Consider the following 26662-nt stretch of genomic DNA (forward strand, 5'->3'; position numbering starts at 1 on the left):
GTTCATTAGTGGTGACGTTCAATACTGACGACGTTCATTAGTGATGACGTTCAATACTGACGACGTTCATTACTGGTGACGTTCAATACTGACGACGTTCATTACTGGTGACGTTCAATACTGACGACGTTCATTACTGGTGACGTTCAATACTGACGACGTTCATTAGTGGTGACGTTCAATACTGACGACGTTCATTAGTGGTGACGTTCAATACTGACGACGTTCATTAGTGGTGACGTTCAATACTGACGACGTTCATTAGTGGTGACGTTCAATACTAAAAGGGACACGGTGGAAGAAACCTGTGATGGTGGGTTCGAATTCCGATTTGTCCTGATTATGTTTCTTGGTGTGGCAGCACCATCTTTTCCCTAACATGATGCTGACAAGTCGTAATAAAAACGAAATACTTTTCAACGCGTCGTCCCTTTTAATAAAAACAAAGAAAAACTTGTTTGGATTTTTTTTCACGTATCAGGCCTATATACAAAGTTAAGATGAGGCATAGTTCGGTAAAATGTGTAATTGAACTCAAACATTCCTTTATATTCTAGGGCAGTCCTGTTTCTCAACCATTCCTCCATGCAGTCGAATGTCTGTGGCTGATAGTCGACATAAAACTTGTTGGCAAATAATTCCCTCCTCGACGTCAACAAGGGGAGATCACTCATACCAAACACGCAAACGTTATGGTTGCGTACACCGCCGCAGGGCCAATCAAAAGACTTCTCTCCCCATTGAGGTCCCCAATTTTTGAAGCGAGCTATATAGGGTTTCTTGTCATAATCCGTGTCCACCGGACCTGCAAGGAAAAAGTGAATGGGTGAATTATGTTTGTTAATGCCGCTTTGAAAGATATTTCTGTGTGTCAGCTTTATGCATGAGGAAAGCCTGAATTGATGCAGGACTTAGTCTCTTAACTATTTGGTGAGTCGGTGAAATTGGTCTGACGCCACTTTGAACAGTATTCCAGTTATATCACAGCGTATCTACTTTATATGTGAGGAAAATCTGAAGTAGTGACGTGAAGCAGTGAACTGTGAGTGAGTGAGTATGGTTTTACGCCGCTTTTAGCAATATTCCAGCAATATCAAGGCGGGGGACACCAGAAATGGGCTTCACACATTGTACCCATGTCGGGAATCGAACCCGGGTCTTCGGCGTGACGAACGCTTTAACCGCTAGGCTACCCGACCGCCTCAGTAGTGAACTGTGCGTGAGCGAGTGAGTAGGGCCTAACGCCGCTTTGAACAGTATTCCAGTGATATCACAGCCTGTCGGCTAAACCAATGTCCAAAACAAACGATACGAACTAATTTTTTTTTAAATATTTTTGTTATAAGTGTTTCATTTTATATGAAAACATACTTAAACATATCCAACGTACCAAGCCAAATATAATTGGCGGGGAAAAGCGGGAAAATATGACAATTTGTGTAAGCATTTGGCACTTTGCAAAAACGATGTCAGGTGCCGTAGCACGAAATGCACGTGCAGATCTACTTATAAAACTGCAGAACCGACACCAAAAAGCACACCAAAGAAATAGAACGTTCAACTGCGTCTTTATTGGCCTGTCCGTCTCCATGTTAAGGTTTGATGTAATCACGTTTTGTGCACATGATGTTAAAAGATTGCTCTAATGAAATATACCAATGTAAATTTTATATATGGTTTTGCTTTTCTTCCATTACCTTTCAAACAACACATGGTTTCGTTTGGACATTGTGTGTGTGTGTGTGTGTGTGTGTGTGTGTGTGTCTGTGTGTCTGTCTGTCTGTCTGTCTGTGTCTGTGTGTATGTCTATGTGGGGAAACCCAGGAGCACGGGTGTAGAGCTTACCTGACAAGCCTATAAACATAATCAGTCAACGCTGGATTCGAACCCAAGATCATAGGGTTCTGGCAAGCATAAGGGATGCAACTCTTCATAGCAAATTGCGTCGCTTTAGACAACAGGACCAGCCATACCCCCTGATATATTTAGTATCGGCGTGAAAGTTAGTGGTTTGGTAGGTTAGTACCTTGAGGATTGGACACCTGTGAGAATTTGATAGGTTAGTGGTTGAATGAGTGAGGGAGTGTGCCGTACGAGTGATTGGTTGTGTCGGTTTATGTTTGAGTGAGTGAGTGGGTTTATGAATTAGTATGTGGTTGGTTGGATGTATGAATTATGTGAGTGAGTGGGTTTATGAATGAGAATATTAATGTGGTTGGTTGGGTGTATACATTGTGTGAGTGAATGGGTTTATGAATGAGAATGTGGTTGGTTGGGTGTATACATTGTGTGAGTGAGTGGGTTTATGAATCATAATGTGGTTCATTGGGTGTATACATTGAATGAGTGAGTGGGATTATGAATGAGTATGTGGTTGGTTGGGTGTATGAATTGTGTGAGTAAGTGGGTTTCAATTTCAATTTCAATTTCTTTATTCAACGTACTGAGGAGGCCACAGGCCTATAGTACCATTGTACATTTAAGTTTAAACTATTATTGACCACTAGCAACATCGAAACCATAAGAAATCTTTCTATGTACATATATCATGCTTTTATACAAAGAAAATCAAGTTTGGAACTTATATGATTGTACCAATTGCTCCTGTAATCATGATTGTACTATAGGCCTGTGGCCTCCTCAGTACGTTGAATAAAGAAATTGAAGTGGGTTTATGAATCATAATGTGGTTCATTGGATGTATACATTTAAGGGATGAAAGGGATTAATGAGTGAGGATGTGAACTAGTTGCGTGTATACAGTGAGTGAGTGAGTGGGTTCATGAGTGAGGATGTGATTAGTTGCGTGTATACATTGAGTGAGTGAGTGGGTTCATGAGTGAGGATGTGATTAGTTGCGTGTATACATTGAGTGAGTGAGTGGGTTCATGAGTGAGGATGTGGCTGGTGTGGTGTAGTGACTCTAGGTTTGAATAGCTATGCGTGGGTGTCCTGCTCATGCCCGTTTATTGAAGTAGGACGTTAACACTCGCTGAGTTTAGAATGGTCAACCTGTATGGAAGCAGTGGACCCGCCAAGGAACTATGTACACGCTCTAACAATTGATGAGAGTTATTTTCATCAGTTTTTTATTCAAAATTCATAACCGATCTATTTTGAGAATTATTTTACCCTGGTAAATCATATATTTATTGTGATATTCTTTGCGATTTTTGCGCTCCAAACTGTTTGTAAACAATCATCTTATTTCGGTTGTAATCCATTTCGGCATTTCGAAACCAACTTTACCTGTTGATGATCCGGGGATGTGGAGTTGCGGATTGTGATTCAAAGTGGCGAAAAACGTTTCATCGGGAACTTTAGTGTGTGTTAGCCATCTTGTAAAGTCCTTTGCAATGGGGTTGTTGATGGCGTAGTCGACGAAGTCCCTGTTTACAGCAACATGGACGTTGCCTTTGTAGAGCGAGATGTTGTGGGGCGGAGGACCCGCCATGTCCCAACGACGCCATCTCCATCGCCTGCAGTGAAGAGACAAGATGGCTCTTAGTCGGTTAATCCATTAGCTTGCCCTTATCTGGCCTACACCTTATATCCCCTACACCTCATCTGGCCTACACCTTATATCCCCTACACCTCATCTGGCCTACACCCTATATCGCCTACACCTCATCTGGCCTACACCTTATATCGCCTACACCTCATCTGGCCTACACCTTATATCGCCTACACCTCATCTGGCCTACACTAAATACAAATGGTTACTTCCACACCCCTGTTGTGTAGAATGGTACTGTCCATTAACCCATTAATGATTTCATTCATTAGTATGAATCAATGACCTTAGTACATGGCCCTTTCAACTAATTTATGGTCTATATCAGCTGTATTATATAACGTCAATACATCACGGGTTTGTATTACGACGTTCCTCCATCAAGGCGTGTGTAGGCTCCTACAGTTGAGAGCGTGATCGGATTTAGTGTGGAATGGGGGTAATTTTATAATATAGGCTGTGGAGGTCTGTATTAAGAGAGAGTAATGAGCCTTTACGGCCTCGTTTCATTAGTTTGCTGAAAACACACACGCGTCCCCACTGCACTGCATAGCAACCGTATGTATTCACGAGAGATGGAAGAACGTAGTGTATAGGGACTTCACAACAAAGTGGCCGTATGTATTCACGGCAGATGGAGGAACGTAGTGTATAGGGACTTCACAATAAAATAGTCGTATGTATTCACGGGAGATGGAGGAACGTAGTGTATAGGGACTTCACATCAAAGTGGCCGTATGTATTCACGGGAGATGGAGGAACGTAATGTATAGGGACTTCACAACAAAGTGGCCGTATGTATTCACGGGAGATGGAGGAACGTAGTGTTTAGGGACTTCACAACAAAGTGGCCGTATGTATTCACGGGAGATGGAGGAACGTAGTGTATAGGGACTTCACAACAAAGTGGCCGTATGTATTCACGGGAGATGGAGGAACGTAGTGTATAGGGACTTCACAACAAAGTGGCCGTATGTATTCACGGGAGATGGAGGAACGTAGTGTATAGGGACTTCACATCAAAGTGGCCGTATGTATTCACGGGAGATGGAGGAACGTAGTGTATAGGGACTTCACAACAAAGTAGTCGTATGTATTCACGGGAGATGGAGGAACGTAGTGTATAGGGACTTCACAACAAAGTGGCCGTATGTATTCACGGGAGATGGAGGAACGTAGTGTATAGGGACTTCACAACAAAGTGGCCGTATGTATTCACGGGAGATGGAGGAACGTAGTGTATAGGGACTTCACATCAAAGTGGCCGTATGTACTCACGGGAGTCCAGGCTGACGAGGTTTCTCTGTACCAAGGTTTTTTATATAGAGTGAGTGAGTTTGGTTTAACGCTGCTTTTAACATTATTCTAGTTATATCACGGCGTGTCAGCTTAATGTTGGAGGAAAGCCCGAAGTGATGCAGTTCTCAGAAGTTTACCACTTCGATCAGTGAAGCCTACGAGTATGATGCTGACATAGAAACCTAAACGGGGCAAACCGGGATTCGAACCCACAATCATAGGTTTCTGGCGTGTCCAAGGGACGCAACTCTGCACAGCAAGTCGCGGCGCCTTAGAGGACTAAAACAGTGCCCCCTAATATCTTTAGAAATGTGAGTGAGTGAGTGAGTATGGTTTTACGCCGCTTTTAGCAATATTCCAGCAATATCACGGCGGGGGACACCAGAAATGGGCTTCACACATTGTACCCATGTCGGGAATCGAACCCGGGTCTTCGGCGTGACGAACGAACGCTTTAACCACTTGGCTACCCGACCGCCCCCTTGAGAAATGTGACACAGCGTGTGACGTGATATATACTTACGACTGACTATTTGCATCAACGATGTTAGCTCCTTTCATTATCTTCAAAATCCTGACAATTTCGAGATTGGTCTTGAGAGGATATTCCTGCCCGGTCAGATTGATAAAGTATCGCCACCCTGGATGTCCCAGCAGGTCTTCCATACACGACAGATCGGCCCCAAGGACTGAAAACTCCCCCCACACAACACCGAACACCTTTGTAGGAGTGAACACATTTGGCAAACAGTTCACAATGTGTTTTATATCATTTTTGACCAACTCAGATGCATTTTTGTCGACATGAATACAATAGAAGTTCGTTGGTCTATAAATGGTTCTCAGAAGCCTCTCCACCTGCTCCACATCCTTGTACATCACTATACTAAACGCAAGAGGGAACCCAGTCTCTTCGGCGCTTGCGTTTAGGATATATGGACACTCCTTTAAAAATGTTTCGCAGTCCCTCGCCATATTTAAGCAATGAGTGTTCCGTGTATAGGGATGGCGTTTGGCATAACTAAAAGCTCTCCTTATCCGTTCCCCATCTCCTTCTATTAGAGCTTCGCAGGGCGGTTTCTCATCAAATGTCACATTTAAACGAGTCATTTGGCTTGATTTGACAAGCGATGATTTTGAGAACTTTGATTCAGGCAAACTCACATGTCTGATCAGCGTTCTTCGTTCTGCTTTCCCTTCAATAAGCACGGTCACATTTATTTGTTTCTTTACGTTTCCTAGCAACGCGTATAATCCTGCACTGAGTGCTACTGAGGTTACTGTCAATGCAACAAGGACATATTTGATCCTTTTGTGTACGACCATTGCAGCTTTCAGCACAGAAAGTCTAGAAAATAAACACACGTCATCATTTCATGGGAACGAGGCGATGGAGGGCCCCTAACCAGAGGGGTACAAAGGAAATAGGTTGAAGACATTGTACACAGGAAGGGGAATCGAACCCAAGCGTTTGACCTGATGAGCTGACGCTTCACCACCTTGGCTATGACCAGGTGGGCTTTATGAGTTTGTGCAGCTTCCCAAGGCAAGGGAGTAAATTAACCGTAAAAGTCCAGTTTACACTCATGCCGAACTAGGCAGGAATTTCTGATTTCGATCCTAGTGCAACCAGTGGCTATTACGAATTATATCCTTCTTTGTCCCTCCTGTTTTGTACGACCAATGCAGCTTTCAGCACAGGAAGTCTACAAAATAAACACACATCATCATTTCATGGGAGCGAGGCAATGGAGGGCCCCTTACCAGGGGTACAGAAGGTTATGGGTTGGAGACATTGTACACAGATGGGGAATCGAACCCAAGCGTTTGACCTGATGAGCTGACGCTTCACCGCCTTGGATATGTCACCGGCGCTACATCTAGAGATAGAAATATGAGCATGATTATGAAAACCTCTAAGCCGCTGAATTATCTACCATTTCTGTTAGAAGGTCGCCACAACGAACCAAAGCTAAATGCATGAAATTGCTACTTGTGGGCGTTGAGTACCCTAGTGGTTTAAGCGTCCGCTCGTAACGCCAATGACCTCGGTTCGATTCCCCACTTGGTAACAATGAGCGAGGCCCATTACTGGTGTCCCCCGCCGTGATATTGCGGGAATATTGCTAAAAGCGGCGTAAAACCATATTCACTCATTCACGCTACACGGGCTTACAACTCAATGTGGAGGCCCCCTCTGTTGTCTAATGGATAGTGCACCTGCCCGGAGAGCAGAAGGTCGGTGGTTCGAACCCCTAGCCAAAAGAACAAACTACATGTACTTCAAAAGATGGGACTTGGGACATTAAGGGGACGAAAAAGGACTGGTCGAGTTTACAGTATCTGAATAGGGTATCCATGTTATCTCCGGTATCTCAGAGGGCTAACACTATATAATCGGCGTTTGTCCAGACTTACGCCCCGTCACCAACACAAAATGTACGTACTTATCAATGTAACTCCGACGCCTCCTTGGTCTAGTGGTAGAGCGTCCGCCCGGAGAGCGAAAGGTCCGGGGTTCGATCCCCGGCCGCGTCATACAAAAAGACGTTAAAAGATGGTACTTGTTGTTACCCTGTCTGGCGCTCGATATTAAGGGGCTAAAACAAGGACTGGTCGGCTCGGAGTCAGTATACTGTGTCTGAGTGGGGTATTCATGTTAAACGGCGGCATGGTATCTCAGTGAGCACTGATAAATCGGCATCAGTCCGGACTAGTACAAGCAGCCACACACACACACACACACACACACACACACACACACGTGCATGCATGTCGCTATATAAGTGCAATAATCTTGGACGCGACGTTAAACCCAATTTCACCTCACCTCAATGTAACTCCCCAAACACGAGTACCAATTTTCAAAGTATATAAGATGTTAAGTATACATAGAGCTGAAACGACTGGCACCAGATGTGCTTTATGAGTTTGTACAGCTTCCCAAGGCAAGGGAGTCAACTAACTGTAAAAGTCCAGTTTCAACTCTTGCCGAACTAGGCAGGAATTTCTGGGTTCGATCCTAGTGCCACCAGTGGCTATTACGAGTTATATCCTTCTTTGTCCCTCCTATTGACTAATCAGATTCCGTGTCTCATATCACTTGCTTCAAAGCAAAATGGCGGAGCCCAGTGAAGACGATCTGATTGGTATCAAGATCTGTATTGTAATAAAACGGGTGCAGTGCATGAAATCACTTGAGCACCTTGATTAAGAGCATGAAAAAAAATATCTGTTGAAGCTAAGCTGACGGTACACATGCTTTGCAAATCCTGCAATCGACCAAAATCTGCACGGCAGTGTATGAACCGGATGTTGATTTCGTTACATCATTTTGATTGGACTATGCAAAGGCTCGTTAGTCCAGCCAAAATATAACTCTGTAATTCCAGCCTAGTTCGGCAAGGGTGGCAACTGGACTTTTATAGTCAGTTAACTCCCTTGCCTCGGGAATATGGGTTGATGCAGCTTGAAACCTTATTTCAGTGACCTTTTGTGTGTCTTGATAGGCCATAGGGGAGGAGAGCAGGTCATGTACGATTTCTCCATTTGAGTGAAACCTACGAACACAGTGCATTTCAAGTTAAAGATCATTGGATTCTGGTACGTCTCAGGGGACGTAACTCTGCACAAGGAATAATGGCGCCTTAGACGACTGGACCATCTGTGCCCCTCGTGAATAGAAGATAGAAATCTAGGACATCGAGAAATATGTGCTTTTTTGTGAATTGTTATGATGTAGTTAGAAAACCACAAAAACATTCCTAAAACTATTATCCTGGAGTTAATAGACTGAATCTGAATTGTTATAATACTAATTAACTGAAATCATATTAATTGAACGAAAACATTTGCGATATAATATGCTAGCTTACAATCATGTTGATGACTGGTTCAATGCTAAAAGCGGTGTAAAGACACACCGAGTCACTCACTCTCATGTCAATACAGACCGCCTCCGTGGTCTAGTGGTAGAGCGTCCGCCCGGAGAGCGGAAGGTCTGGGGTTCGATCCCCGACCGCGTCATACCAAAAGACGTTAAAAGATGGTACTTGTTGTTACCCTGTCTGGCGCTCGGCATGAGGTGCTAAAACAAGGACTGGTCGGCTCGGAGTCAGTATACTGTGTCTGAGTGGGGTATTCATGTTAAACTGCGGCATGGTATCTCAGTGAGCTAGCACTATAAATCGGCATCAGTCCGGACTAGTACAAGCAGCCACACAAACACACACACGTACATGCACGTCGCTATATAAGTGCAATAATCTTGGACGCGACGTTAAACCTCATTTCACCTCACCTCACCTCATGTCAATACATGAGAGTTCCTTTATTGTTGAATGTTGATGAACACCGCAGCAATATCCCAGCTATAGCAGAACGTAAATAATCAAGTGTGGACCAGGGAAACAAGTGAGTGATAACATGAGCTACTATCCACGCCATCGGGAACGCGCAATCAGCTACGTCATACATTAAAACCACCCTCGTTTCAGTCGGCTCGTACAACCAGCAAAGCTTAAGGTATTAAGTTTGGGTTACAGAGAAACCAATACAAGCATGAAGGAAGTCTAACCCCTTCTCCTTTTGAAATCCTACTAAACATTTATACAATGTGGGTTGTACATGCGTGCTCGGGTATATAGTTAAGAGTATCGAAACTCACTCATTTCATCGTCCCGTGAAGAGCCAGGGTAGAATAGGTCTTCAGCAACCCATGCGTGCCGTAAAAGGCGACTGTGCTTGTCGTAAGAGGCGACTAAGGGGATCGGTTGGTCAGGCTCGCTGACTTGGTTGATGCATTTCATCGTATCCCAATTGCGTGGATCGATGCTCATGATGTCAATTACTGGATTGCCTGGCCCAGACTCGATTATTTACAGACCGCCGTCATATAGGTGGAATATTGCTGAGTGCGGCGTTAAACAACAAACAAACAAACACTCATTTCAACACATGATGTCAACACAATTAACATGACTAACAAATGCAATATTATTCGAGGATTTACTTCAGTCACAACCAGCCCGTCAATAGGCAGGCTTAATTTTCGAATAATTTGTAACCACGCTTGTTGGGACAGAGCACGGAAGTGTTGTGGACCTGTACTAAACTGGGTACCCGATGGTTACAGTAATTATAAACTACTTACCCTCGTTATATGCGTGATCCCATCACATGTTCCGTCACCGCAGTCGCTGCATTAACGGCTGTACCCACCAGCTTCCACGTTCAATACTATGACGCCAACGACACACTGCAACAGCTGTGCCCCAATTATTCTGTACCTAATCAATAAACAGGTGGATGTGCCGACTCTTTTACAACTGACCTGCCAATTTGAGCTATTTGTTTGAGAACGGTTTTCTCATATATGTTCACGATGACCTCAGGGTTGTTATCAAAATTGTTGGTATATTTTAGCATTAGTTTTATATAGCGAATATATTGACATGTAGCTATGATTTGTTATTCAATAATGTACCGAAATTAGTCGAATTCAAGACAAAGGTAGTTATTGTCATAACGAGGATCTGATAATTGGCTTCTAGTGATTAACTGATATTTATTTAACGATATACCGTTATATTTGATCATTCTGATTTTCAGGGTGAATTTTCATTTTACCATTAATTTTAGTAAGGAATTTATTTTATATAATTTCTTGACGGACACAAAGTGGTACATTAAAATAGTGAAATAGTTATTATGCATAACGAAGTTTGAACACGTTGTGAACAGTATATTGATTTCTAGAAGAACGTGTGAGTATCGACGGGCCACTTACGCCAGATGTTACACATAGCTGGCCCCATTAACTCCCAACAACGGTTAGATCACAATAGGAATATATCTCAGTGTGTTAGCAGTATAAATGGGCATCAGTTCGGACTAGTACAAGCACGCACGCACGCACTCTCTCTCTCTCTCTCTCTCTCTCTCTCTCTCTCTCTCTCTCTCTCTCTCTCTCTCTCTCTCACACACACACACACACACACACAATTTTACTTCACTTCACGTGTAACAATGCGCATGGACCACCATGCTACCTCATAGCCTATAGGCAATTTCATCAAGGATGTGTGTGGTAGATGGGCTGTGTTAAAGACAGCTCTGTGTTAAAGACCAGTCATCTTATATTAGGGAAGGGTGAGGGTGTGGGTGTGTCTGTGGGTGTCTTTCTGTGTACGTCTGTAAAACAGTGAAATCTGGTTTTATGAACATTGCAGGTGGGTGAATGGTTCAAATTCAGGTGACTTCGTGAGTAAGACAAGTGATTGTTATTGTAGAAACATTAAACGGTTTATGAGATATGAAGTGACCCTCTTTCTCACCTTCCGTAAATGCTTGAATAAATTAAAGACCATTAAGTTAATTGTTCAAAAACATCCACTAAGTAATTTGTCAGTATACCCAAAAGATATTTCGACGTACACGTTTCATCTTTTCAATTTTTACTCTTCATAAAAAATTGCCAAAGGCGTAAGGCAGGTGCAAAGCGAATGGTCACATGTTGTACGAACTATATGCGGAAGGATCGGTCGGTATGAGGTTTACATTGAAAACATGCCATATCACTACGCCATACTGATAAGGTGACGGAAGAAGCCGAGTGGTCCCGAGTTTCACGTATGCATGGTCTCCTGAGTAAGTGGGTAAGTGTGATTTTATGCCGCTTTTATCAATATTACAGACATCCCACGACGGTGATAACTATAACTTTGAACCTTTATGGGGATTACAACCGGGTTTGAGAATAACGATAGAACGCTTTTATCACTAGGCTCCCCGACTGCCATTGATCACCTGATATATATAATATTGTTTGTTCATTGAATTTTAAGGCACGTAGCGGCCAATCTAAAACATGTTTCTGAAGCACCTTTTGTTTGTTTGTTGTTTAACGCCGGACTCAGCAATATTCCACCTATATGACGGAGGTCTGTAAATAATCGAGCCTCGACCAGACAATCCAATGACTGACATCATGAGAATCGATCTACGCAATGCGGATCGATGACATGCATCAACCAAGTCATCGAGTCTGACCACCTGATCCCGCTAATCGCCTTTTACGCTTAGCACAGTCGCCATTCAAGGCAAGCATGGGTTGCTGAAGACCTATTCTACCCCGGATCTTTACGGGTCGAATAGGGGCGGTCGGATGGCCTTATGGTTAAAGCGTTGGCTCGTCACGCCGAATACCCGGGTTCGATTCCCGACATGGGTACAATGTGTGAAACCCATTTCTTGCGTTTATATTGCTTGAATGTTGCTTAAAAGCTGCGTAAAACCATACTCACTCACTCACTAACATACGGGTCGAATAGTTCATCTTACAAAGACACACCTCATAATGATAGTTTTATGGTTTTAACTGTTTGAAAGGATATTCTTCCATAACATTCTCAAATTGGAACAAATCTTTAGGATATTTTGATGAGAATCAGCCAAAGTCCTAGAACTTTAACCTGACTGAAACCCTGCCTGACAACCAGCACTACCGCCTTGAACTACATTCCCGCGTTGAGGACACTCGGCCCACGGGTCTGATGCGGGTTCATCACGGGTTGCACGCGCCATAACGGTGTTCTTGCTCATTTCAGGAAAACTGCATTTGCACCCTTGGTACTACATGAAGCTCCGCTTTCATCTTAACACGGGTCCGACTTTTATTGTCAAGGGTGTTTTCCCTAAGAAACGCGTGGATAACAGGTTGCACTTGCCTATATATGTTTGTTTCTTTGTTGTTTAACGCCGCACTCAGCAATATTCTAGCTTTATGACGGCGGTCTGTAAATAATCGAGTCTGAACCAGACATTCCATTGATTAACATCATGAGCATCGATCCACGCAATTGGGATCGATGACATGCATCAACCAAGTCAGCGAGCCTGACCACCCGTTCCGTTAGTCGCCTCTTACGACAAGAATAGTCGCCTTTTACGACAAGCATGGGTTGCTGAAGACCTACTCTAACCCGAATCTTAACAGATCGCCCATAAAGGGAATTAACTTTGAGCATTAGTGTAGTGTGACCGTGCATACGGTGCGTTGTAGCTTGAACCTAAGTGTGAAGTGAAAATGGGTTTAAAGTCGCGTGTACACATACAGTTACGTGCACGCACGTGTGTGTTTGCTTATTGCTTATACTAGTTCGGTCTTCTAGTTTAATGGGGACACCCCATTGAGATACCATGTCGCCGTTTAACGTGGATATCACACAAATACACACATAATACTTACTCCGAGACGACCAGTCCTTGTTTTCGCCCCTTGATGCCGCACGCCAGGCAGGGAACAACAAATACCATCTTTTAACGTATTTTGGTATGACGCGGCCTGATTACTGGACCACTGACACGTTCTGTCCACTCGACCTCGGAGCTGGTGATCGAAGTAGAGTTAAACTAGAATAATATCTATTATAATCCTAACATCTGGAGGTGTAGGCGTTCTGGCAGGAATACAAAACAAAAACAAAACTTTAGAAATTACAGTCACTCAGGTTATGTTTTTTACTTTATTGAGTTGAGTCATTTTTGTTAACATGAGACATCAATCATGTCGTTCCCATGTTGATATTAAAGGGATATTGTAGAGAAACAACAACGCATCAACAAACAGCTGTAGCAGCGACAGATAACGGATGTCCTCAAATGTCCTCAGATGTCCAGAATTCCTCAGGCCAAGCGGCAATCAAGCTCCATCACGACGCGGGACATGTATCGCTGTGATGAGCTTAGTGAACTAAAGTCAGGATTAAAAAGAGGCACAACATGACTGTCATTCTGAGACGTCCATTTACTTCTACATTTACTTCTGAGAAATGACCGCCGATTGGATTTGTGATCGGTAATGTAATGTCATATTTTCTTCACATTATGGAAGTCAACTGTGTTGTGACCTTGACCTTCCTTCGTGTGGGTAGCAACTGGCACCTCATTTCTGCAGCAAATCGGTAAGCACGAATTTTATCCGGATTCAAACCCGGGGTAATCCTTTTCGATACCGTTACAGCCTCGTACAATTTTGCCTACATACATTCTTTAGATTTGGCATTTGTTCATAAAAAGTTACATTGAGCTGAAACGGCCCTTTCTGCTCCTCCCTGGCCCTATTAGACAACCATTCTTCCATACAATCCAGTGTCTGGCTCTGATAGTTTATATAAAACTTATTTGCAAACAGTTCTCGGCGTGACGTGAGCAAGGGGAGATCACCCACGCCAAAAATGCAGATTTCACGCACGCGCTTACCATGACATGGCCACTCAAAGGATTTCTCAGGAGCGTTCGGGCCCCAGTTTTTAAATCGAGCAATATAAGGTTTATTGTCATAATCTGTGGCGTAGTCATCACCTGAAACAAAGAGTACAGGAAGTAAGCCGGCATTCTTTCGGGTACCAGAGTGAGTGACTGTGGAGTGAGTGAGTTTGGTTTTACGCCGCTTTTAGCAATATTCCAGCAATATCACGGCGTTGGACACCAGGAATAGGCTTCACACATTGAACCAATGTGGAGAATAGAACCCGGGTTTTTGTGGCGTGACGAGCGAACGCTTTAACCACTAGGCTACCCCACCGCCCTTGTATGGGTACCAGAACCAGGACAGGTGGTGTTCTATGAGTGAGTTGGTTGGGTTTAACGCCGCTTTGAACAGTATTCCAATTCACGTCGTGTCAGTTTAATGTGGGAGGAAAACCCGAAGTGATGCAGGTCTCAGGCATTTACCACTATAGTGAAACCCACGAGCACGGTTATGGTGTTGAAAAAAAGGGAAACACAATCGGGGCGAACCGGGATTCGAAACCACTCCAAAAGGTAGATTGGGGTGAGGGGCGGGGCGGGGGTGGGGTGGTGGGTGTTCTTGATAGTTTACAATCACAGCAATAATCGCGGAGCTGCGTTTGCCGTAGAAAGCAGCCCAAATGGATTTTGTTCATCAGAGAAAATGAGCATTGGAATATGCCACGTGTTGCAATATTTCAGCAAAATCGCCACAGAGGACCCTACAAATGGTGCCCATGTGGAGAATTGAACTCGGTCCTTCTACGTGACTAGCGAATGCATTAACCACTTGGCTATCCCACAGCCTTTCAACGTTCCTCAAAATATAAAATGTGCCGATCATAGTAATGCAGGAAGAGCTCACTCACTCACTCACTCACTCACTCACTCACTCACTCACTCACTCACTCACTCACTCACTCGGGGCGTCCTTTACCCTATGCTGTTACTGGCGTGAAGGTCCTCAGGTAATTTCCTTTTACGTCAAATGGAATCTGTTTCGGCAGAAAATCTAGGCTGGTTATTGACTATTCACAGTAAACTACGTTTGTAACGAACACGCTTATAACGAACTGCCGGATATATCGAACTTATGTTTTGGTTATGGCCATTTGTCTTTTGTATGCTGTACATATGCCTATAACGATGTACATATGTTAAAACGAACTAAACTTAGTAGCCCCTCTGAGTTCATTTTAACCGTAGTTTACTGTTTATTTACCTTGAGGGGGCACAGGTGGCGCAGTCGTCTAAGGCGCAGTGATTCGCTGTGCAGAGTTGCGTCCCTTGGGCACGCCAGAAACCTATGATTGTGGGTTCGAATCCCGGTTCGCCCCGATTATGTTTCTAGGTTTGTCAGCACCATACCCGTGCTCGTTGGTTTCACCTAAGTGGTAAACGTGAGACCTGCATCACACTGGGCTTTCCTCCCACATTAAGCTGACACGCCGTGATATAACTGGAATAATGTTAAAAGCGGCGTTAAACCCAACTCACTCACTCACTCACTATTTACCTAGAAATGAGCCCGGAACTCTCAATGACGGGCTGTGATTTAGCGAGGGAAAGAACGTTTCGTCCGGTATCCTTGTGTTTCTCAGCCATATGGTGAAGTTGTGGACTACAGGACTGTGGAGGACATAGCCTACACACTCTCTGGAAACTAGAACGTGAGTATTTCCCTTGTGTAGGCTGATGCCTGCTGGAGGAGGTCCTGCTCCAGACCATCGAATGCGCTTCCACTTTTCCCTGGCAAGAACACGAGAGAGTAGCTTGTTTGGTTGTTGTTTTACGCCGCACCCAATATTCCGGCTGCATCACGACGACCTGTAAACATTCGAATCTGGACGAGACAAGCAGATGTTCTCGTGAGCAGCGACACGCGTCGTCGGCAGCAGCGACTCACAGAGAATGTCCACCCGAACCCCTTATCGCCTCTCACGACTAGCAAGACCCGTGAAGATTCGGGTAGAAAAAGTCTTCGGGAATCCATGATTGCCGTAAAAGGCGACTATGCTTGTCGTAAGAGGCGGCTATGGGATCGGGTGGTCCGGGTCGCTGACTTGGTTGATACATGTCATCGTATTCCAATTGCGTGGATCGATGCTCATGATGTCATTCACTGGATCGTCTGGTCCAGACTCGATTATTTACCGCCGTCGTAGAGCTAGAATATTGCTGAGTGAGGCGTTACAAAACTAACAAACAAACAAATAATACAGTGAGTGGCTGATTGAGTGACATGGGTCAAATTTAATTTGGTCCCGTATTTGGAATAAAAATATTGGTATTTTAAAATCCCTAGCCAATAATGTATAGCAAAGAAATTCTTAACATGGTTTGAACTTGATAACACGCCTGGACCCATAAAGATCAGAATAGGTAGGTCTTCAGCAACCCATGCTTGTAAGGCGACTAACGGGACTGGCTGGCTGGTCAGGCTCGCTTACTTGGTTGATGCATGTCATCGTATCCCAATTACGTAGATCGATGCTTATGATATCAATCACAGGATTGTCTTAAAATCAGTGGTATCTTAAAATCTGTGCTGTGTTAAACAACAACAAAATTACAACCAGCAATAGAGTGAAGGAGGCCTGTTATAATCGGAACCCGGATTTTGACTAAAATACCCATCTTAGATATTTTGAATTGTTGGATAACATATGATCCTCTACTTCTGGAACTCTTTCTCCTTTGGGAGAATACCACAGCAGATTTTGGTCTGTTGACATTCACGTTTCATATTTTACCGGATACCCTAAGCGAGCTATTTAGTCCAGCAAAAACAATCCTAATTCTTTTCCCGTCGATACAAGATCTTGTTTAACCGGTTGTGCTCACATTATTAAGTTCTGTGGAATCACTTAGTCACCACATATATGAGCCTCTTTGTTTAACAGGTGAACGATTTGTAGTTGCCTCCCTTAGTTGGCAGAGTTGCCTCCCGTAGTTCTCAGAGTTGGCTCCCGTAGTTGTCAGAGTTGCCTCCCGAAGGCGTCCCAGACACCTATGATCGTGGGTTCGAATCTAAGATTCGCCTTAATGATGTTACTAGGTTTCTCAGCACCATACAGGGGCGGTCGGGTAGCCTAGGGGTTAAAGCGTTCGCTCGTCACGCCGAAGACCCGGGTTCGAATCCCGACATGGGTACAATGTGTGAAGCCCATTTCTGGTGTCCCCCGCCGTGATAATGCTGGAATATTGCTAAAAGCGGCGTAAAACCATACCCACTCACTCAGCACCATACCCATGCTCTTAATTTTCACAACCGTGATAAATGTGTCAGACCTGCATCACTAGCTCCACCCTCCCCTCCCCTTACAAGCTGACACGCCCAAGCTGTTCAAAGCTGCGTTAAACCCAACTCACTCATTAACTCGAGTTCACTGAATATTTTAAACCATGAATACAAACAGACTTACACTTCTTTCTCTGCATCAACAATATTGGCACCTTTGAGGGTCTTCAGAATCCTGACAATCTCACGGTTGGTCTTGAGAGGAAACTCAGTCCCAGTCAAATTGATAAAATACTTCCAGTGTGGATACGCCCACAAGTCCTCCATGCACTTTAAATCCGCTTTCAGAACGGAAAGGGTGCCCCATCTCACATTGATCTGTGCTGATGCTAAAAACACATTAGGCAGACAGTCCACAATAGCTTTAGTATCAGTCATGTCCTTCTTATACATTTTCTTGTCCACGTGAACACAATAGAAGTTGGATGGTCTGTAAATGGCTCTGAGAAGCCTCTCCACCTGCTCCACATTCTTGTACATTACTATACTAAACGCGAGAGGGAACCCAGTCTCCTCAGCACTAACGTCCATGATGTAGCCCCTCTGCTTTAAGAATCTGGTACAGTTCTTGGTCATGTCAGTAAACGACAGTGTCGGCTTGTAAGGGTGAGTCTCTCCATACACTATGGCTTCTTGTATCTGACTCACGTTTCCGTCTATAAGGTCTCTACACTGAGGTCTAACATGTCCTGTTAATGTCTTTGTCATGTGGTGACCATGCACACCAGTCTGATTCATGTTTTTTGGGATGTTGTTGTTCTTTTGAATCCCGTTCCTGTTCCTGTTCTTGTTTCCGTCCATGTTTTTGTATGGTTTGGGTTTGAATGTTTCACTTCCAATTTTGCGGAACTGGGAAAGATGTGACAAGTGTAATCCCTTTTTACCATTGACGCTGATATTTACAGTCTTTGATGGCATATTTTGGTTGCCATTTTCTTTTGGAACATTGGTGTGTATGTCTTTGGCATATAGTTTGATAGATTTGTTTGATATAGTTGCTATGGAAACATTTCCACTGACCAATGGGGTGATCAAGTTGATTTGCGGTTGTGCATCTTCCCTCGATCGTAAGCCATGAGTCTTTCGTGTAGCATGTATGTATATCACAACGTGGATTGCACTAAATATTACGCTGATGAAGACAGACAGACAGACGAGCCTTCCTATATGAGGCGACGGGACCAGATGATACATCTGCAAAAATATATACAGTAAATTACGGTTATAACGAACACGGTTATAACGAACTAACGGATATAACGAACTAACTTTTTAGTCCCGACTATATGCTGTAGTTATGCTGTATATATGCTTATAACGAATTACGGTTATAACGAACTAAAATTAGTAGTCCCTTTGAGTTCGTTATAACCGTAGTTTACTGTATTCGTATTCACGTGTGTGTGTGTGTGTGTGTGTGTGGGGGGGGGGGGGGGGGGGGCTGCTTGTACTAGTCCGGACTGATGCCGATTTATAGTGCTAGCTCACTGAGATACCATGCCGCAGTTTAACATGAATACCCCACTCAGAAACAGAATACTGACTCCGAGCTGACCAGTCTTTGTTTGAGCCCCCTAATGCCGAGCGCCAGACTGGGTAACAACAAATACCATATTTTAACGTCTTTTCGGTATGACGCGGACCTCGGACTGAACCCCAGACCTTCCGCTCTCCGGGCGGACGCCCTTCCACTAGACCACGGAGGCGGTCTAATGGCTTTGGTACTGACAAACCAATTATTCTATTAGCAGGACGAATGTGGGATTCGAAACTGTCATCAGTTGGATGTCATTCGGGGAGGCAACTCGACACAGCGAAATGCAACGCTTTGATCACAATCCCGCCAGCTGCCACCTATTTTACGACTAAATTTAGCGAATAACAAGTTAACTACAATACTAACCTTTCACCTGCTGCCTCACTCACTCTGGGAAATCTGGGATGTCGGGATGAGACATTAGCGCAGCTATTTAACATTAAAATTCAAGATTTAGCCCTTGTCAGGGCGTAAGAAGTCGCCGACAGTGTAAACCCAGGTATGTAGTCACCGAGTGTGACAAAAGCGAATCTACAATCAGCATAGCAACAGATGTTCTCCAGTACAATACGGAGCCTGTTCAATCTTCCATAATACATGCACATTCAGAGAGGCTTTATCGACGACTTCTATGCAGGGCCGTAACGTCAATAGTCAAGTCAATACCCACTCCTTCGGTTGCGTAAACGTCATAGTTACACAACGTCATGTGATCGATTAAATTGGGTCAATATATTACTCAAAAGCCCGATTCTTTCATATTACTATAGTTAGAATGCCATGTTACATTAACAATAATCATATAAAAAAATCGGGTGTTCTTTAACTCTTTAAGTAGTATGTAATTAACAAATTGAGACTTAAAGGGAAATATAACTGTCGCAATCTGCTTCTAACATAATGTTTATGTACTTAGTGAGCGAGCGACCAGGCAAACTTAAGGCTGAAGGGTGAGGGCAGGGGTGGCCCAGTCGTCTAAGGCGCTGCGATTCGCTGTGCAGAGTTGCGTCCCTTGGGCACGCCAGAAACCTATGATTGTGGGTTCGAATCCCGATTATGTTTCTAGGTTTGTCAGCACCATACCCGTGCTCGTGGGTTTCACCGAAGTGGTAAACGTCTTCGACCTGCATCACTTCGGGCTTTCCTCCCACATTAAGCTGACACGCCGCGGTATAAATGGAATACTGTTAAAAGCGGCGTTAAACCAAACTCACTAAGGATGAGGGCATGAGCAATGATCTGCCTGGTACATATGGAACCGTCCGATCTCCATTAGAATATAGTGACCTTGTCATAAGAGCCGGCTAAATGCATCGTGTGGTCAAGCACGGTGAATTGGTTTTCGTATCTCAATCACTGGAATGTCTGGTCCAGAAACGATTATTTCTAGTGCGGTGTTAAACAACCAAGTTACAACCAAAATATAAAACAACAAACATTAGATGCAGTTTACGGCATGCAGGAATACTGAGGACCTTGTCTGATATGGAGCTGTCACGAACTCTTTGTATGAATAGGCAATCAATTGTAAAAAGGGCAGATGGAAAACCCGAGGCATTTGATGCACATTTGTTTACTATACAGACGCTCCTTAAATAGTGTCAGACTGAAACCTTGGTTTAATTACACATCAAGGATGAACGTGTTGCCATTATCTGTAGCCAATTATTTGTAGCCCACAACTACGACGGTGTTTATATGAACATTGACAAGAATACTCTGCTGGTTCAAAGGATACCATTATTATGATATATGTCCCAAGTCACAACAGGCAAGGTACTTGTCTAAAGATACAACAAGCAAGACGCTTGCCCCAGGATACAACAGGCAAGGTACTTGTCTCAAGATACAACAGGGAATATACTTGTCCCAAGATACAACAGGCAAGACGCTTGTCTCAAGATACAACAGGCAAGGTACTTGTCCCAAGATACAACAGGCAAGGTACTTGTCTAAAGATACAACAGGCAAGGTACTTGTCTCAAGACACAACATGGATTATACTTGTCCCAAGATACAACAGGCAAGGTACTTGTCTCAAGATACAACAAGCAAGACGCTCGTCCCAAGATACAACAGGCAAGGTACTTGTCTCAAGATACAACAAGCAAGACGCTTGTCCCAAGATACAACAGGCAAGGTACTTGTCTCAAGATACAACAGGGAATATACTTGTCCCAAGATACAACATGGATTATACTTGTCCCAAGATACAACAGGCAAGACGCTTGTCTCAAGATACAACAGGAAAGGTACTTGTCCCAAGACACAACATGGATTATACTTGTCCAAAGGTACAACAGGCAAGACGCTTGTCACAAGATACAACAGACAAGGTACTTGTCTCAAGACAAAACAGGGAATATACTTGTCCCAAGATACAACAGGCAAGACGCTTGTCTCCAGATACAACAGACAAGGTACTTGTCTCAAGACACAACAGGTAAATACTTGTCCCAAGATACAACAGGCAAGACGCCTGTCACAAGATACAAGAGGCACGACGCTTGTCCCAGGATACAATAGGCAAAGCGCTTGTCTCAAGATACAACAGGCAAGACGGTTGTCCTATGACACGACAGGCAAGACGCTTATGCCACGGTACAACAGGCCAGGTACTTGTCTATAGATACAACAGGCAGGGCACAACGGGCAAGACACTTGTCTCAAGATACAACAGGCAAGACACTTGTCCCAAGATACAACAGGCAAGACACTTGTCCCAAGATACAATAGGCAAGACACTTGTCCCAAGATACAGTAGGCAAGACCCTTGTCTCAAGATACAACAGGCAAGACACTTGTCCCAAGATACAATAGGCAAGACACTTGTCTCAAGATACAACAGGCAAGACACTTGTCCCAAGATACAATAGGCAAGACACTTGTCCCAAGATACAACGGGCAAGACACTTGTCCCAAGACACAACAGGCACGGTTTTTGTCCTACAACAGGGCATACACGTCGAGAAATAGACACTCACTGACACACATTGACAGATGCCACCAACGTCTGACTGAGAATGTCACAGACTGTGGCTGTGATCGATGGTCGGTGATCGATTACTAATTCATTCGTGCCAAATGTCATCTGTGTCTGATGACAGCGATTCTCCAGATCGTGTTCTTTCATTTTCAAAGTTACTTTTCGTTAAAATGAGGAAATAAACTCACGACCAAACAACTTTACCACTTCAAAAATGAATTTGCGAAAATGTAAAAACACAGGTTCAAACTATATAAATGCTAAACACATCGTCCAAACACAACAGTGCTCTATGCAGAAAGATTTTCACGTCCACGGCACGTTTTCGTTTGTAGAAAATGCGAAAAAGAGAAAAACACGTGTCGCTTGGGCAGCTGAAACTACACGTGCAATAATGGTATATAAATGATACGGACGGCGTGTCAGACACTCACACTGATAAAAAGAACATCACAGAAATGCCACGACTGACACCTGAACAACGAGAGCGGGCCCTGGGTATGATACGGACAGGTGTCAGCCATGTCCACATTGTTAGAACTCTTGGTTGGTCCCGTATTGCTGTCACTAGCCTGATGCAACGTTACAGACATCTTTCCGAAGCAAGAGCGTTCACTAGCCTTTTTATCAAAGTCCTGTTTCCACCCATGCCACATCAAGCCTACTTTCCTGTGCTAAATATGATTGGACAACCGCATATATTGATAGTCCAACCAGAGAACGTTTCACAAAATAAACATCCACGACTGGTACACCTTCGCCCTACATCAATTGGGGAAACTGAGATGCTAACATCAGATGCTGTAGCTGTCATTTTAAATGCTGATTTCGTTGAGACTTTGACATGGGTACAATGTGTGAAGCCCATTTCCGGTGTCCCCCGCCGTGATATTGCTGGAATATTGCTAAAAGCGGCGTAAAATCATACTCACTCACTCTCTCACTCACTCGTTGAGACTTTGATCTTTTCAATGCATTTTACTTCATCCATGTTCTTTCTAACTTTGGTAAAGTTTCTGTTGGCCGTGTGTAGATGTTGTATTATTGACTATCGTTAGCTGTAAGCAAAAAAGGCTTTCGGCACAACATAAAGACGCCATGGACGTAATAGGTGGTAAACTGTAAACGTGGCACTATTTTTTCAAAGACGCCAAATGCCATCGAGACAACTTCTATCCACTAGCACGTACATGTATAAAATTGATAACATTTATTTATCATATAACAGGTAGGTTTCTCGGCAGGATAAAGCCAACGGATAAAAACGTTTTTCGTTGGGGTCATATGGGGTCATAGAGATGCAAATATCAAAGGTCAAGTAGGGACTACTTTCAGTGTTTATAAACAGACATGTCGTCGCCCTTGTCATTCGGCGATCGAGTCAGAATTAACCATCGGGAATCTGGAGAAACTACTGTGATAATTGTTATCATTATCCAAAGAATAGTCTTCTATACTGAAAATCAGTGTCTAACTGTGACGTAGCTGAATCATTCTACAAATTTCAGCAACTTTGGAGATATAAATTGCGAAACAATTTTGCAAGGGCACTAGCTCAGCGGGATCAGTTTCCATCTGTGCTTGTAGACCTGTACAGCTTGGAACCTTTTCCACAAATTAAAATAGCTGGATTTGGCCGATATATGTTCGAATTACCTTGTTTCGTTTTGTCGCTGTGTACATCTGACTGCACTTCGTAACGTTGTGGTAGGACAGGCCGACTGTCAACAACGTCTTACTGTGGCCGTGACGTCTCATAGACCAAGGTTAGAGTAGCTTCCCTTTGATAAAGGGCAGTTACTCTATTCGACAGACCGATGGATTGCCGCGAAAGGCAAGTAATAACAATGTGTGTAGGCAATTGTTGATTTGTGCATAATTATGTAGTTTCACCACTTTATAAGAAACGGCATTCGTCACCACTCGCCCCTTTCCGTAACCTGCAAGAAGACTCGTCCCCCTATCGATGAATGTTATGTGCGAAAATACGACAAACCAATCAGAATGCGCGTATGATTTCAAGTTCTTCATCAAAGAATCCCTCAGAAATAATTTTTGATTTTGCATATGCCCTGCGTCTAAAAATATACCCAAGACACAGTTAAGTGTGTTCAATCACACTGTATAATTCCGCACGTCCCGATGTGCTTTAAATTGCATCTGAAATATATATAATATATGGGGAAATATGTGAGAACCATTACGCAACGAGTTGACAATGGTTTTAGGTATGCCCGTTTGCGCTAAGACGGAACCCGGTCGCACAAAATGGCCATGAGAGGGGCCATGTCCCGGAATAACACGAGTTGGTCACGAATGTAAGAAACGGGTTTCAGTTGGATCTATACTGGCTACTGTCACTCTCCGACTGACACATCACTTACCCTCTCACGTAATATATATTAATGCGCACATTCCAGGAAAACGTGCAATATTTACGTAATGTTTGTAAGAGATTTTCGAGCACGGACCTGAAGAATGACACAATACGATAAAGAGGTCATCAAGCTTGTGTGTTTGGGGATGGTAAATACAATATTTATTCCTAATACAGGGTAATTACCATCCTGTATCACGTGATAACCTCTATATATTATTGCGGTTGGGCTTCAAGAGTGAAACGATCGATCGCGATACCGATTCATTGCCACTGTACATGGTCCGTTACCAAAAATCCTGATGTCCTCAGAATAAATCGATTGCTTGTGTGTTGGATGTCAGGCTTCGTAACTTGGTTGATTGTGCTTGTCATCGTATTCGGGCGGTATTGGATATCACAATCCCAACCAGTTGTTCAGACTCAATTGTTTTGTTTCAAGTTTTACATTTTAGAAAATAATTCTCGTTTAATGACAAAATACAGAATGCTAGCAAATGTAAAGAAAAATCTTATCCCTTTCTTTTGTTGTTAAAAGTGAGTGAGTGAGTGAGTATGGTTTTAATCCGCTTTTACCAATGTTCTAGCAACATCACGGCGGGGGACACTAGAAATGGTCTTCACATAATGTACCAATGTGGGGAATCGAACCCGAGTCTTTGGCGTGACGAGCGAACTCTTAAACAACTAGGCTACCCCACCGGCCCTTGTTGTTAATAAGTAAGGACTCCATCGGGCATTGGCAGACATCGGCCTCAAGCAAATGCTAACGCTCTGAAAATGGGGTATACTCTTTTGTGTGCTTGCTGGATATAAATGTATATTTTACATGAACTTCAGACACTAACAATATGCTTGGTTGACAGAGAATCAACCACATTCTCGTTGAAAGTTTCGATCACACGCAGGGACTGGAGACTTTGGAAGCCATTAAGGAATATCGCATTATCCTGTATACATGTTTTCTATGGTGTACATACTGATATTAGTTCACGGAATATCACCAATTGCAACATAATAATTTAGTTACTTTATAATCAAAACAAATTTCACTTTCATCATAACGCTCGTTTACTGTTAAAGTACCTGTATCGCTGTGTGACTCAAAGGGATGTTTTATCATGTACTAAAAACGTAATGAAAAAAATTACTTAAATATGCATTTTATTATTTATCAATCTGACATTTTTCTGACACATTACTTGTTTACAAAGGAAACTAACAAATAAAGCATTCTTCCTGTTTAATATTTACTCTCTTAATAAATATATTATGTAATATCAATACCTTAATACATGTGGCATGTATTGATAGAACGCTGCTTAGGGCTTGTTTAAACGTTCGTTGCAGTTGTCCCCCTTAGAACACAATTCAAATTCAAACTCGAAGTATAACAATATTTAACATACATACTCTTCGAATTAACACATGTATAGAAACCTAATATATTGACATGGGGCGATATTGAAGGACATTTATGTCAAACTGTGAGACGTACAAGTTTCCTTCATGATGATTGACTAATTTAAACACATTATCCCATATTCACTGTTTTCGATACTACTCATAAAATCCCATATCAACGCATTATTGAAAATAAATTCAACTGACGTCATCCAGGTTTTGGGTCAGGGCGTCCTAAATTGCATCATTCACAGGTAAAACGTTAGGCTTCTTCAGCCGCTAGACCATCCTCGAGTATCCAGTGTTGTTTATTTGTTGTTTAACGCCGCATCCAGCAATATCCCAGCTAATTGACGGCGGTCTGTAAATACTGGAGTCTGGACCAGACAATCCAGTGATTGACATAGCATCGATCCACGAAAAGAAAGAAGCGTCTTACGGGATCGGGTGGTCAGGCTCGCTGACTTGGTTGATGAATGTCATCGTATCCCAATTACGTAGATCGATGCTCATGATATCAATCACTGGATTGTCTGGCCCAGACTCGATTATTTACAGACCGCCGTCATATAGCTGGAATATTGCTGAGTGCGGCGTTAAACAACAAACAAAACAAGCAAAAGATAACACGCCTGATATGTAAGGGTTACTTTTAGAAGTTACACCAGTTCCCAAATACCAAAACTGCATACATATAAACCGTAAACGCTAGAAAATAATCAGCCTCGATTATCCGCCGAAACAGATTCCATTGGGCGTAAAAGACAAAATAATGGTAAGACTACATGAACGGATGAGTGAAATATTTAGGATGACTTTCATGTTAAAACTGTGGGTACAAGACAAGAACACCAAACACGCTGGAATGTTAAATTTGTGTTATTTTTATGTCATTTTTTATTAATTATTTGCGTCTGATGGTTGTATTGTCATTAAACAGACTGAGTGAAAAA

At 43.2% G+C, this 26662-nt stretch overlaps 2 protein-coding genes across 2 annotated transcripts; both read right to left on the reverse strand.

The window, feature by feature from the left end:
- Positions 1-453: 453 nt before the first annotated feature.
- LOC124120252 (beta-1,3-galactosyl-O-glycosyl-glycoprotein beta-1,6-N-acetylglucosaminyltransferase-like) lies at positions 454-10110 on the reverse strand. The gene is made up of 4 exons (XM_046483031.2): positions 9966-10110; positions 5337-6519; positions 3250-3479; positions 454-805 (listed from the first exon to the last, which is right to left on the reverse strand). Exons 2-4 carry the CDS (start codon positions 6137-6139, stop codon positions 471-473), a joined length of 1368 nt encoding a protein of 455 aa, XP_046338987.2. The 5' UTR covers positions 6140-6519; positions 9966-10110; the 3' UTR covers positions 454-470.
- A 3214-nt stretch (positions 10111-13324) lies between these two features.
- Positions 13325-19436, reverse strand: LOC124120253 (beta-1,3-galactosyl-O-glycosyl-glycoprotein beta-1,6-N-acetylglucosaminyltransferase-like). The gene is made up of 4 exons (XM_046483032.2): positions 19309-19436; positions 17530-18599; positions 15621-15853; positions 13325-14176 (listed from the first exon to the last, which is right to left on the reverse strand). The coding sequence occupies exons 2-4, from the start codon at positions 18597-18599 to the stop codon at positions 13830-13832; spliced, it is 1650 nt and encodes a 549-aa protein (XP_046338988.2). The 5' UTR covers positions 19309-19436; the 3' UTR covers positions 13325-13829.
- Between the last annotated feature and the right edge of the window lie 7226 nt (positions 19437-26662).

The sequence above is a fragment of the Haliotis rufescens genome, unplaced genomic scaffold (assembly GCF_023055435.1).
Source record: "Haliotis rufescens isolate VD_foot unplaced genomic scaffold, xgHalRufe1.0.p SCAF_8, whole genome shotgun sequence".
Lineage (NCBI taxonomy): Eukaryota > Metazoa > Mollusca > Gastropoda > Lepetellida > Haliotidae > Haliotis > Haliotis rufescens.